At 50.1% G+C, this 14,119-nt stretch overlaps 1 protein-coding gene and 1 long non-coding RNA gene across 2 annotated transcripts in view; one reads left to right on the top strand and one right to left on the bottom strand.

The window, feature by feature from the left end:
- The window catches only part of MYH16 (myosin heavy chain 16), a 44,390-nt gene that overhangs the window by 10,292 nt on the left and 19,979 nt on the right, over nucleotides 1–14,119 (bottom strand). Inside the window, exons 14-26 of the mRNA XM_027125846.1 lie at nucleotides 11,896–11,982; nucleotides 11,530–11,675; nucleotides 10,081–10,171; nucleotides 9,575–9,631; nucleotides 8,826–8,912; nucleotides 8,291–8,536; nucleotides 7,290–7,407; nucleotides 5,893–6,020; nucleotides 5,321–5,517; nucleotides 3,896–4,028; nucleotides 2,638–2,854; nucleotides 1,343–1,479; nucleotides 1,147–1,250 (exon numbers count right to left, since the gene is read on the bottom strand). Coding sequence (XP_026981647.1) covers nucleotides 1,147–1,250; nucleotides 1,343–1,479; nucleotides 2,638–2,854; nucleotides 3,896–4,028; nucleotides 5,321–5,517; nucleotides 5,893–6,020; nucleotides 7,290–7,407; nucleotides 8,291–8,536; nucleotides 8,826–8,912; nucleotides 9,575–9,631; nucleotides 10,081–10,171; nucleotides 11,530–11,675; nucleotides 11,896–11,982 — 1,748 coding nt within the window. The remainder of the gene's footprint in view (nucleotides 1–1,146; nucleotides 1,251–1,342; nucleotides 1,480–2,637; nucleotides 2,855–3,895; nucleotides 4,029–5,320; nucleotides 5,518–5,892; nucleotides 6,021–7,289; nucleotides 7,408–8,290; nucleotides 8,537–8,825; nucleotides 8,913–9,574; nucleotides 9,632–10,080; nucleotides 10,172–11,529; nucleotides 11,676–11,895; nucleotides 11,983–14,119) is intronic.
- Nucleotides 2,749–14,119, top strand: part of LOC113630452 (uncharacterized) — a 47,511-nt gene continuing 36,140 nt past the window's right edge. Inside the window, exons 1-5 of the long non-coding RNA XR_003436979.1 lie at nucleotides 2,749–2,859; nucleotides 4,792–5,080; nucleotides 5,335–5,615; nucleotides 11,968–12,155; nucleotides 12,280–12,371. This is a non-coding gene — a long non-coding RNA (uncharacterized LOC113630452). The remainder of the gene's footprint in view (nucleotides 2,860–4,791; nucleotides 5,081–5,334; nucleotides 5,616–11,967; nucleotides 12,156–12,279; nucleotides 12,372–14,119) is intronic.

Below are 14,119 nucleotides of genomic sequence, written 5' to 3'. Positions count from 1 at the left end.
CTTTTTAAGGCTGAATAATATTCCACTGTATGGATGGACCACATTTTGTGTATCCATTCATCACTGGGCATTTTGGTTGCTTCCCCATTTTTGCTATTATGAATAATGCTGCAATGAACTTGGGTTCACAGATATCTCTTTGAGACCCTGATTTTAATTCTTCTGGGTATATACTCAGAAGTGGAATTGCTGGATCATATGGTAATTCTATTTAAAAAAATTTGAGGAATCTCCATACTGTTTTCCACAGCAGCTGTACCATTATATTACATTCCCACCAACAGTGTACAAGGGTTCCAATTTCTCCACATCCTTGCCAACACTTGTTATTTTCTGTGTTTTGGATAGTAGCTATCCTAATGGAAGAGAGGTGGTATCTTGTAGTTTTGATTTGTATTTCCCTAATGACTAATGATACTGAGCATCTTTCCATGTACTTGTTGGCCATTTGTGTATCTTCTTTGGAGAAATGTCTATTTGAGTCCTTTACCCATTTTTTTTAAAAAAAATATTTTATTGAAGTACAGTTGATTTACAGTGTTGTGTTAATTCTGCTGTACAGCAAAGTGATTCAGTAATACATATATATACATTCTTTTTCATGTTCTTTTCCATTATGGTTTATTACAGGATATTGACTATAGTTCCCTGTGCTATACAGTAGGACCTTGTTGTTTATCCATTCTATATGTTTGCATCTGCTAATATCAAATTCTCAATCCATCTCTCCCCCACCTCCCCTCCGCCTTGGCAACCACAAGTCTGTTATCTATGTCTCTGAGTCTATTTCTGTTTCGTAAATAAGTTCATTTGTATATTTCAGATTCCACATGTAAGTGATATCATGTGGTATTTGTCTTTCGCCTTCTGATTTACTTCACTACCCATTTTTGAATTGGGTTATTATCTCATGGGGTTTTGTGATGAATCACTAAAGTACTATATTTCTAAGTGCACACCAGAGAGTGCCATATTAGTATGAGGTACCATCATTATTCCCATTTCACAGATGAGGAAACAGGTTCAGAGAGGCTCACCTAAATTGCCCAAGCTCACACATGACTGGTATGTGGCAGAGACCCAGGTTTCTGGACTCTGCTCCATCATGCTACCTAGACTCAGTCTCCTGTCCCATCAGCCTCATACCTCGTAGCTTCAAATTCCTCTTCTTTCTCGTGGATTCTCCGGTCAATATCAGCTTTCACCTGAGCCAGTTCCAGCTGAATTCGAATCACCTTGCTCTCTTCAACCTGCCAGGAATATAAACATCAGTCTTCCTGGCCCAGCAGGTGTGTGGTCCCTGGCCAAGTTCCAGCCCCCAATGTGATGACCACATGGTTACCTCCAGGGAAGACTCAGCTTCCTCCAGGGCCACCTGGAGTTCTTCCTTCTCAACCTCCAATTTTTTCTTCATTTTCTGCAGCTCATGTATACTCCGTCCTCCCTCACCCAGCTGATCAATCAGTTCCTTTATCTCCTCTGAGAAAGGAATATTCTTGTTAACAAGAAGCAATATTCTTGTTAACAAGAAGAATATTTTGTTAACAAGAAGCATGAGGACTATCGGCTTCCTGGGGTAATGGCATGTGACACAATTATTCCTCTATCTTTTCTCACCTGCACCAGGAGCTGATAGGGGGTGGTAGGCAGGGACCCTCAGCAGCACTTGATCATAACCCCCCCCCCTCCTCTTTTCCTTCCTCTCCTAGTCCAGTCAACCTATATCTGGTTCAGCTCTTCCTCCCCAGTCTTTAACTTGTATTTACTTTATGCCCAAGTCCTTCAGTACTTACACTTCTGAAATTAAGAAAGCAGAGAGAGGCCTTAAACAGTTGACTCTCAAGATTATCTCCTGTAAGCAGAGAGCTCCTCTGGGAGTGACTCATAGGACCTTGGGCAGCTTTGGGGACAATCAAGGACCATCTTTTTCTACCTTCCATTGCAGTGATGCTACATCAACCCCCCCGCCCCCACCAGGACTCAAATACAACCCTGGGGAGGAAGCAGGGTGGGGCAGCCCAGATTGAGGAAACCCTGCACTGGCTGAGTTTTCATTTCTGCTGCTCAGCAGAACAGGGGCCCCAAAACAGTTCTTCAAAAATGGAAAAAAGTGACGTCTCTTGAACACTGAGTTTGTGTTTAGGAAAACCACAGAAACAAATAATACAAATTTCATGTGGCAAGATTAGATAACCAACACTTTTCAAGCAATATCCAACAGAATGAAATTCCAGCCTGAGACTCCTATATGTAAGAAACACATATGCATACACATATTATTTACATATGGTAGATGGAAGGGCTCAATATCTAAAATCTCCTGAGCCCTTATTTGACTAGCTACTCTACCGAGCGAAGACTTAAGACATTTTTATCTTATTTCATTATCTCAACAGCCTTACACGGAAGGCAGTATTATTTCCCCATTTTACAGATGAGGCACAGAAGAACCAGGTAACTCACCTGCCTGAAGTTATACTGCGGAATGCCCACATGCTTTGACCAAGTGCTTGCCAGCCAGTCAGCAAACACTGATTGTGCACCTACTATGCGCTGGGTGCTCAGACCCATGACGGGGGGGGGGGGTCCGGCTGTGTCCTCGTCCCTGCAGGCCCGTCCACCTGCCCCCAGACTCACCCTGCAGGGTCTTGTTCTCCTTCTTCACCGACTCCAGGTGCTCCAGGCACTCCTCGTAGACGGTCTTGATCTTGAAGCTCTCGGTCATGTACATGCGGCACTCCTTCTGGGAGGTGTCCACCTCCACCTGCAGCTCCTCGCACTTCTGCTGCCACTCAGCCAGCATCTTGTCAAAGACCCGCTGCTTCTTGTCCAGGGCTGCGGCCGCGGCGTTGGCCTGGGGTGAGGAGGGGATGGTGTCAGGGGTCTGCCTTTCCTGTGCCTTTCCCCTCCTTCTGCCCCCTCCCTTCCTTCCCTCTACCTCTCCAGTAACTCTGGTGACCCCAGACTTCTTCGAATGGGGATAGAATTCAACATTTGTGGCACAAGCACAGAATAGGGAGTCCAGAAATTATGTTTCGGTTCCAAAACATCTACTACTAGATGTGTGACCTTGGGCTGCCCACCTTATCTTCCCAGGTGAGGGTTTTCTCAGGTGTAAAAGGAGGGATCTGGGCCACAACAGCCTTCCCAGATTTATGATGTTCACCTAACTCCCCATAACATATTTCTCTATAACATACTAATATATATCATTGCCCAACTCAGAGATGGGTGGGTATTATTTTTCTTGTTCATCAAAGCTCATTATTCTTAGATATTATTCTCACAGCCCTTCCATCTTTTTCATAACTCCCCGCAACTGTGTATTTGCTGCTGCACAATATTAGACGTTGTAAATTTCTGCTTAATTTCTTCTTTTTTTTTTTCTGCTTAACTTCTTAATTTGGAGGGAGCAAAAACCTTGGGGTTTTAGGACTTTTTCCCCCCAAAGCCTCTCACATGGCTATGACCTTATCTGGACCAAGACTGGGTTGGTATGTGCCAGTGGAAATCTTATTTAATTTTGCTAAAGACTGGCGAATCAGTCTGAACTAGGGATGCAAACGGGAATATTTAGCCACATAAAGTGTGTGGAACATGGTTTGCAGAAGAGGAAGGGGAACAGGGGCAATAGGTTCCTGGACTTCCCGGGACTGAGTTTTATCCTTGTCACGGACCTATTTAAATAGTGGCTGGTTGAGTTAAGATCTCAGAATCATGAGCATGTTGACACATGTTCAAGCAGTGAACAGTGGGCCTGACTGCAAACCCTGTTCTCCACCCTCTTGGGCCACCTGTTCCTTCTTGCTAACCCAACATGTGACAGTCTCATCCAGCTTCCCGTGGGCTGTTGGACCCAGCAAATGGTCAGCCTTGGAGCATTTGGCCCTCTGACCTTCTCCAAATCGATGGTGAGGTCCTCAACTTCTGCGTGGAGTCTCTGTTTGTTTTTCTCGAGGGAGGCGGCTCGGGCCTGGGCGGCTTCAGCCGTCTCTTCTGCCTCCTGGAGCCTGGCGGCCAGTTTTCTCCTGTGGATGAGAGCAAGAGAGGCCATCAAGGAAACATAGGCACCCAGGGGCAGGGGAGCCCAGCATGGCGCTGAGCTCTGGTGTCACAATGGAGAAGATGCAGATAAAAACGGGGGTGTTTGGCACAGAGCAACCAGTGTCCAGTCATCCATTCCACAAATATTCATTGTTTCTACTCAGTGCCAAGTCCTATTCTAGGCATTAGGGAAATAGCAGTGAATAAAACAGACTAAGATCCCTGCCCTCAAAACTTCTGTTCTAGAGGGGGGACAGAAAACACAACAAAGTGACATAAGCACTATGGGAAAATAAAGCAGGGAGGGGACACATGTGCAAAGGCCAGGACCCTGTGGGTGTCTGGGGAAGAGGTTCCAGGCAGAGAGAGGGGAGGGTTTGAAATTGAGGTTTAGCTCGGAGTGAGAGCCTGGGGTGGGACCAGGCAGCCCCCATAGCTCTCAATAGAAAATATTAGAAAAGGGCTGGAGGGCAGGAGGTGGAGCTGCAGGAAGGCAGGTGTAGGCTCAGCGAATAAAGAGTGCCAGATAAAGATTGATGTCAGCTGGAAGGCACTGCGCTATGCTGTCACCACAAATTCCAGTGGATGGAAGGCACCAGTGGCAGGCTGGGGTTCCCTCCCCGCCTGGCACCAGGGGCTCACATGCAGGCCTTCCCTGGGTGCCCTGGCCCACGGGCACCCACGCCAGCCTCTTGTGCAAGAGGGCAGCTCTGAGCCATGTTCATGTGTCCACTCTTGTTTCCTCAGGCCCGTCAAGCAGAGCGTTTGTGTCTCTAGTTTGTGAAGGAAGAAAGTTCAAAGGACTTGAGGGCATTCGCCACAGAGCTGGGGAACTGGCCGAGGGGGGACCTCTGCCACGGAGCATGGCCCGTGTCCTCTCAGCATCACCGAGGGGCCTCACCCCAGTCCCACCAGGCCCATGGAAGCTTCCTGAGCACTTCAGAGGCAGAGAAGCCCTGCCTGGAGGCAGATCCCGCCCCCCCACCATCCTGACTTCCCTGCAGGGAGCCTGAGCATTTCTGGGCAGAAGATGTAGGTAAGAGAGCCCTTGAAGAGGGAAGCTGAAAGCAGTGGGGCATGCAGTGTGTGACCTGGTGAGGGCACGAAGTGGGCTCCCTGTCCTGACACTCGTCCCCCTTTAAGAGGAGCCCCTGAACTGCCCTCTCCTGGGTGTGGCCCTGGCGTCAGCTGTGGCTGTGGTGCTCAGGCCCCCACCTCGCACCCACCCGCCAACCCGCTGGCCTCTCCGGCCCTTCTGGCGCAGGGTGACGCTCACTTGGTCTCCTCCAGCTCCTCGGTCCTCTGGATGGCGTCCGTCTCATATTTGGTCCTCCAGGTGGTCACCTCAGTGTTGAGTTTGGACACAAGGCGCTGCAGCTCCGACTTGCCTCCCTGCTCCTCCTCCAGCTGCTCCTTCAGCAGGTCCAGGTCGTGCTTGGTGTTGGCAAGACTCACCACGGCCGTGCTGCGGGACTGTGGTGACCAGACCAGCCTGTCAGGGCCCCCCAGTCTCTGTGGCACCCAGGGCCGTCACTTAGAGGTACACGACGTTGGATCAACAGTACAGCGGGGTAAAGGCAGGGCGGGGGGCGGTGGGGGGAGACACAGGAGTCTACAACCCAAACCACCAGGGTTTAACTTTCCTTGATTTCTTCCAATTACTATCCACAAGGATATGTAATTCCGTTAATTTCATTTAGTCGCACATATAGCGTACTCTGGTTTTGTTGTTAACTCTTTTACTTGCAGTGGAATGAAATATTTTTCATGTTCCTTCTACATCTTCATAACATATGACTTTCTTCAAGGAGGCAGCTCTGTCACCCCCTACCTCACCCCCAAACCAACCTTGGACTCTTCATCCAGCTGCCTCTTGTAATCGTCCACCTGTGATGTCAGGGACGTCTTTATCCTCAGGATCTGATTAAGCCGGCTCTGGGATTCTTCATATTCCCGGCTCAGTTCACTGTTTTCAGCTGGGCGAGAAGGGAACGGAAGAAGCGTTGGGTGGAGAACTAGCTCCCCCGCCAGATCCTAAGCCTTGCTCCCAAAGTGCCCATCAGTATAGTAGCTTGGTCAGCTGAGCTGGAATGGGGAGCAGGGCGACCACCGCATCAGCTGCCCAAATCTAGTGGGCCCAGGAGGGGAGCAAGTGCCCAAGGGTCACCACCATCCAGGTGATTTGCATGGGATAAGCGGCTTCAGATAGCGAAGCCCCTGGCAGGAGATACCGCAAAGAAGTTTGGAGAAAACAGTTGGGCGGAGAGTGTTTACTTTGAAAAAAAATGCATTTGTCACGGTCCCAGAACCTACACTCCTGTCATTTGTAGACTGCTCTCCGGAGCCAGAGGCCAGGAGAAGGTGCATGAGCCAGAGAACCAGCAAGGGTTCCCAGTTCTGCCCTGTATCTTCGGTTTTGTGACCATGGGCAAGTCACTTCACCTCACTGAGTTTCACTCTTCTTATCCATCAAATGGGGATACTGATTTTAAAAAGTTCACAATGTGGAAAGTAAGGCCAAAGGAGGTTCTCTGGTGTCAAACGAGAGTGTTGTCTAACTGGTGCGCCTCAGGAGCGTTAACTTCTCGAAGGAAATGCACCTTTGCTTGACTTAACTGTTGACCCCTCTTTAGAGCCCAGACTCTGTGAAGTCAGACGTTAACTTGCATATTGATGAGTTGCAAATTATTTTTGACCTAGAGATGCAGAGAATTTCTTCTGGTAGAAAAAACCCCAAATCAAACCTAGAGGTTGCAGTATTATTGCCGCATAGGACATGAACCAGTTTTGCATCTAACTCAGCAGAGTTACTGAAACATTCCTTTCCCGACTGGCTGTGTAAATCTCGGCTCCTTCAGGTGCTTTTCAAAGGCAGTTTTCCCATTTTTCTTGTTCCCTCATTAGTGACACGTGTTCGCTTTACGTTAGTAGGCAGGTCATGTTTGAAAATGTTTGAAAATTGTGTTTTGTCGGTATTGCTGCTCCTCTTGCTGATCTCACGGGGTGGCTGAGAGAACTGATAGGAAAATGTTTTGGACAGTGTTCCCTGTTTTACACTGTAAAGATGTTACTTGGAGCACTCAGTGGGAGGAAGAAAATCTTCTTGTCTAGTCACAGGGGATGTGGATTTTCCAAGGTCAAGGAAGCTCTGGGAGGGCACCCAGGTACTCTTTCAGTTTCCTTGAGGATCCCCACTCCTTTCCATGCACTGTTCCTTAGGAAGCTGTGGGGAGGGGAGAGCTCACCTTGAAGGCGGGTCCTGATGGCGTTGATTTCCACCTGGTTCCGCTCCAGCTCAGCCACCTTGGCATTGGCCTCTGATAAGTTATCTTCCAGCTTTCGAACGTGGGCCTCGGCATTCATCTGCTCAGGGAGAACGAACCCAGTGGGGAAATGGGGAGGGCCAGGCCAGGCCCTCCCTGCTTCCCAGCTGCGCTGCCCTAGTGCAGCCTCCCAGGCCACCTACCTCATCCTTCTAGAACATCCCTGTCTCAGAAACCTCCAGTGGCTCACCATTTTCTATCAACGTAAGCCCAGAGCCTTTGGGTTGGCACACAGCCCCTCACTCCCGGGCCCCTGCTGACCTCACTCGATAGGAAAATGCCGGGAGCCAGTTAATTTAAGGAAAAATACCAGCATTAGAGCAGGCGCCTGCAGATAAAACAGGAACTACGAAGATGCCTCGTGAGTGTCTGAAGTTTGGAGACACTAGTTGGCTGGGACCTGGACCCCCAAAGCATCATCCCTGCTCACCTTTGGAGCACCACCCGCCACTTCCCTTGTGTCACAAGAAGACTCTTCCTGTGGCAGGGGCTGGATAAATGCATGTTGAGTGGCTTAATTTTACTTCAATTGTACTTAATTTTCTTTCTTGCCACATACCACTTTTTCATTGTGGCGATGATTGTTTCTCCTACTAAGTCTCCAACTCCTGGAGGATATAGTCATACTAAGGTCATGATGATCCTAATAGCTCACATTTATTGAGCTTTTCTTATGTGCCAGGAACTGTCGTAGCCCTAACAACAGCACTGTGAGGTGGGGATTATCATTATTCCCCATTTTACAGATGGGGAAACCGAGGCACGGTTAGGTTGTGCACCTTGGCCGAGGTTATACACACAGCCAGTGGGGTCTGTGACGGGTCCATCTTGGTTCCCTCCACAGCATCTAGAATGGACCTCGGGCCTGTCGGGGGACTCGGGGGATATTATTCGTGAAGGCTCTGCGGGGTGTCCTCCCTCACCTTGGACTTCTGTATGGTCTCCATGCTGGCGTTGAGGTCGTCGATCTCGGCCTTCATGACCTGCTTGTCCTTCTCCAGCTTGGACTTGACCCTCTGCAGGTTCTCCACGTGCTCGGTCAGCTCGGCCATGGAGTCTGTGTGCTTCTTGCGCAGTGTGGAGGCCGCTGCCTCGCTCTGCAGGGCCACCTCCTCCAGCTCCCGCCGCAGCTTCAGCAGCTCGGCCTCCCGCTTGCGGTTCTGCTCGATCTGGGGTGGAGCAGAAGAAGGGCTTGCGGGCTGGCCGGTGCTGGCCTCCCTGGGGCATTCAGTCCAAATCCCAGCTGCGTCCACTGAACCGAGGAGCCCCAGAAGAAAGTGGACTGAACCGGCCCCCTCTTGCCTATTCTTTATCATTGATTGGTTTCTCCTCAAGGGAGCCCCGGGAATTCAGCAGGAACTAACTGGTCCTTATCCCCCTGCTCATCGTCCAGCATTTGTTTCTCCATGCAGGCAGGCAGGCAGGAATCGGGGTTCCTGGACACCCCGAGGATGGTACCTGAGCAGATGTGGCTCCCCCAGCCTCTTCCAGCCTGTCACTGAGGTCTTCGAGGTCTCGGGACAGGTCACTGCGTTGTTTCTCCACCTGGGGGGAGATGGGATGACACTGACCTTGGCCATCCAAGAACCCCTGTTTCTCTGGTAAGGATTGTGATCACCACGTGGCGTCTGTGAGGCCAGGGGCCTGCGCTTGGGGAGCTCTGCACTCTGCCCGTCACCCCCCCACACACTCAGCAGAGGATGCTGTCTGTCCTCTTCCCGGCACTGGGGGGGGCCTTAGTGCCCATCCTGCCACCCAGCCCAGCTGGGCTGAAGCTGGAGTTAGGTGTGTTACGATCCATCTCCCTACAGGATCCCTGCCCTCAAGCCTTCCTCCACTCCTGGCTCTTCCTTTCACACCTTCGTACCTGTGCACATAAGTGCTATTTGATTCCCTTTGCCTAGAAACTCCTCCCCACCTCAGCCTGTTGAATGCAGTCTTCCAGTCCCCAGGCTAACATTGCCCACTCTCCTTGGACCGCGCAACAAAGAGCATCTGTGCCTCTTACGTCGTCATTAATGGGCACGTGTAGCACAGGGCCTGGCACACAGTAGGTGCTCAAGAAACAACAAGTCCTTTCCAACCGGAACCCCATCCTCCCCCCTACTGGTTTCTCAACAGGAGTTTCTGCTCGTTGTTGGATTGTGGCTTCACTGGGTCCTTTGCCTCAGGAAAGGAGGGAGGAAGCGTAGACGCATCTCACTTACCTTGGCTCTCATTGCCCTCTCAGCCTCCAGCTCTTCCTCCAGCTCCTCGATTCGGGCCTAGCAGGCAAAAAGGCAGACAGAGCGGGGCATTTATCTCTCCTGGGTGAAGTTAGAGACCCACCCACTGGCCTTTTAGAATGAAAATGATGGAAGGCAGCTAAGTGTATGTGGGACGCTGTCAAAAGCAGAGGGAAGCGGGCCACAGAGAGTGTGTGCAGTGGTCCTGAGGCAGGAGGGAGGCTGGGGTGTGTGAGACCCCACAAGGGGCCAGAGGGGCTGAACGGAATGGTGGGGGAACGGTGGGTGACAAGCCAGGGAGGGAGCAGGGGCTATTGTGGAGGGTCCTGTGGCCACTGTGGGGACTTGGAATTTATCCCAGCATGAGGTGGACATCAGTCAGTCTCTGAGGACTCTGTGGCAGCAGCAGATCCGCTGATGTGAGCAAAGGTGCAGGCCAGTGCCTTTCAAAAGAGGATCTGGGTCTCCTCCATCCCGCACAGACAGACCTGGTGTTCCTTTAGTTTCCGCTGCAGCGTGGAATTCAGAGACTGCTCATCCTCATATTTAGAGTTGACAGAATTGATTTCCATATCTCTCCTGCAAGAGAAGGTTTGACCTCCTGAGGAAAAGCTCTGAGGCTAGACCAGCAAGCTGGCACGGGAATGGAGCTGGGGCTGCCGGGGGAGACCTTGACCCTGCTGAGACCCACTCAGCCCTGACCGCTGGCCTTCTCACCCTACAGATGAGTCGGCCTACAGAGCCCCAGGATTTGCTCCACTGGTTTTTCACTCACTCATTCATTCACTTGTGCATTTATTAATTTGCCTTCAATTTATTGAGTCCCTCCTGGTGCCAGACATTGTCTGGGGTTCCAGGGACACATCAGTGAACAAAACGGACAGAAGTCACTGCTCTGGTGCAGCTTACAGTCTAGGGGCTCCAGCATCACACAGATGCTTGGCCTTTTTAGGGAAAATGTTCCTCCAAAATCTTTCTGCAAAAGGCTGTCTCCTGATGTGAGTTCCACGTGTCAAGAGCCACGTGTGAGAGGTAAGATGCCAGAGACCAAGCAGGTGGGGAGGATGGGCAGGGTCACCCGCACCTTCTGGGTGTGCCTCCCAAGAAATGTGCTGAGATGCAGATTTAGCTGCACACGCCCTCTTGGCAGCCTGTGGTGCTTTAGAATTGCCCTAGCAAAATGTACTTCAAAGATGCGTTGTCCAGGGGACTTCCCTGGTGGCACAGTGGATGAGACTCTGTGCTTCTAATGCAGGCGGCCTGGGTTTGATCCCTGCTGGGGCAACTAGATCCCACATGCATGCTGCAACTAAGAGTTTGCATACCACAACTAAGGAGACCATGTGCCACAACTAAGGAGCCCGCCTGTCACAACTAAGACCTGGCGCAACCATAAAATTAAATAAATAAATAAATAAATATTTTTAAAAAAGATGCATTGTCCAAATTCTGCCCCCTAAAAGCTTTCCTTACCTGCCTCCTTATCTCCATCCCTTCAGCCTCTTACTCAGTTCCGGTTTATGCTTCGACTATTGCAGTAGTTGTCTTCCTGCTTTCTCCACTCCACATGTGCTCCATGTTATTACCAGGGTGATATCGCTAACATATCCCCTCAACTCCTTGTGATCTTTGAGAGCCCAATTTTCAGGTTTCTGCAAAGACTCCCTGACCTCTGGGGTGGGTGCATTGCTTAGTACCTGTGTCCTTTCCAGCGCCCAGCAGGCCCTGTGTGAGGCTGGGAACTCCCTGAGAACAGGGAAGCACCTGCCCCTCCCTCCCTAATCCTCCGAGCTGAGCACAGTGCCTGGTACAGAGCAGGTTCAGGGGACATGCACTGATACACATGAAGCCCTCAGCAGAGTGCCTGGTGCCGGGTGCCATCCAGAAAGTGCTAGATATCGCTAACACTGCTACGGGCAAAATGAAAGACTGCATACTTTTTCACCACCTCCTCGAGATCTAGCTTGGACCGCTCCATCTCATTGAGATTGTCAATGGTCATCTTCAAGTCACTCTCAGCTTTCCGGCGAGCTTTTTCCACTTCCGCCCGGATTTTCTTTTCCTGTTCCCAGTTATCCTCCAGCTGCGGAGACAAAAAATACAAAAGAAAGTAGGGTGTGTATGTGTGGGGAGGGTTGTCTGAGGCCAGAATGCAATAAAGAACCAGACTGGGCCTGGTTCCTTAGCTGTGGCATCAGAAAGGGCCTCACTTCCCAGTTTCCCAAAATGTATCTGAGGTCCCTGTGACCTGGGACAGACCTGACCGTCGAGCTATAGAATCAGACCCAACAACGGGGCATTACCTCATGGATCTGGGTGCTAAGCTTGCTGTTGTTCTTGGTCAGATGGTTCACCTTGTCCTCCTCGGCTTGCAGGTCATCAAGGGTTTTCTGGAAGGAAAGATACACGCGTGTGTCCTGTGAGGCAGGCGGGAGCAGCTGAACAGATCTGGTTCTCTGCCATCACTTTCGAGCTGAGTTGATGATGTCAGTGATCAGTTACAGAGCACCTGCTCCTGGGTGGTGGGTGAGGCCACGGCACACTGATCACCCGTCAGCCACAGGTGGGCCCCTAGGGGTCTGTTGGGGGCTCTGGTTCTCCACGGGGCATATAGGAAATTTGGGGGGTGCAGTGCTTTTGGTTGTCACAATGATTGGGGGCCTCACCCACTTTGTGGGTGCTTCCAGGGACGCTGGACATCTGGCCTTGCTCTGGATAATGGGTGCCATGAAGAATAATTCTGCATTTCACACACTTGCTGTCCCATTCAGCCATTCACGTAAGTAAACAACTATTTATACTTTTCTGAACCTAGAACCTAGTACCTCTTCGCACATAACTCAACATTTTTTTCATTTAGTATACACTACAATTTTAAAGAATGATCTACCATGGAAACTAAGAGAAGATTTACTTCTTGTTGTTAAAATCTCCCTGAGAATTATTGACTGTTTTGTAAAATTGCATCACTGGTAGCAACCGCACTTGGCTACCTGAGTCACCAACACACCCTCGGGTGCCCGTCTACAGCCTTCAAAGACGGGCTTGGGCAGGCAGCCCTCCTAGATCTGCCTGAGCTTTTATACTTTGACAGCCCCATTATTTATTATAAATTACTTTCATTCATTTCTCCTTTTATATGGAAGGGCACTCTATTGATTTTTCTGAAGTTATATATTAGTTACATTATTATAATTTTCAATTCAGGATAGTAAGAGGGCATTCCAAAATACAGTTGATCCTCATTATCCGTGAATTATCTATTTGCCGGTTTACCTACTCGCTAAAATTTATTTGTAATCCCCAAATCAATACTCATGGTGCTTTCGTGGTCATTCGTGGACATGCAAAGCGGGGCATGTTCCCAGCTGAGGTCGCATGAATGATGCTCTGTCTCCTTGGTTCGTCTCAGACTGCAAACACGTGTGCTTTTCCCAGTCTATGTAGTGCCACGTTTTCTACACGTCAGTGCTCTTTGTTGGTGATTTCACTGCTTACAGTGACGCGAAGCACGGTTCTGCAGTGCTGTCTGGCATTCCTGACGCAAGAAGGCTGTGATGTGCCTTGCAGAGAAAATCTATGTGTTGGATGAGCTTCATTCAGGCCTGAGATACAGGGGCTGTTGACCATGAGTTCAATGTATCAACAGTATGTACTGGGGCTTCCCTGGTGGCGCAGTGGTTGAGAGTCCGCCTGCCGATACAGGGGACACAGGTTCGTGCCCCGATCCGGGAAGATCCCACATGCCGCGGAGTGGCTGGGCCTGTGAGCCATGGCCGCTGAGCCTGCGCATCCGAAGCCTGTGCTCCAGAACGGGAGAGGCCACAGCAGTGAGAGGCCCGCGTACCGCCAAAAAAAACCCCAAAAAAACCCCAAAAGCCCCAAAAAACAATATGTACTAAATAAGGTGTTTTTCAACAGAAATACACATAAAACAAGATAATGTATTGATCACCATCATATGTATGATGTATTGATGGGTTGACAAAAACACTGTGACTAGAGGCTTGCAGGAAGATAACCCTGTATTTCCCTGAGAGCAAAGGTTCAGTATTTGCTAATTCAATGACTCTACAGAACATTGCTACCCCGAATAATGAGAACTGAGCATATTTGCTGTAACAGGGGGTTCTGGGTTTGATACGATGGAGAGTCACAGTCTAAGGGGAGGTGTTTCCAGAGGCGACAGAGAAATGTGCTCGGGGGACATATTGTAGATTCATGATGTCAGCAAACACAGGGATGAGGGTCCACTGTCTAGTTCTGGGCTTCAATTTGCTCCTGGCACCTGTGTCTAGGTTAGGAGGTGCTCCACGCCATGGTCAGCACTGGTGGGTGGTCAGAGTTGGCTCCACACTCAGGAGCAACTGAAACAGTCGGGTGGGCTCCCCATGACCTCAGGAACTCAGGCCTGTTGTTGCTGCAATGAATCGGGGTTCCCTGGTGCTTTAGAGCTCACAGTGCGCTTCCATACGCCCACTTCATCCTTATGACTCTGGGAGCATCCCTCCCAGTGTGCCTGGACCA

The sequence above is a fragment of the Aethalodelphis obliquidens genome, unplaced genomic scaffold (assembly GCF_003676395.1).
Source record: "Aethalodelphis obliquidens isolate GAN/ISIS:26980383/991018 unplaced genomic scaffold, ASM367639v1 scaffold30, whole genome shotgun sequence".
Lineage (NCBI taxonomy): Eukaryota > Metazoa > Chordata > Mammalia > Artiodactyla > Delphinidae > Aethalodelphis > Aethalodelphis obliquidens.
The sequence above is the reverse complement of the archived record's forward strand: the minus strand, read 5'-3'. Positions and strand labels throughout refer to the sequence as shown.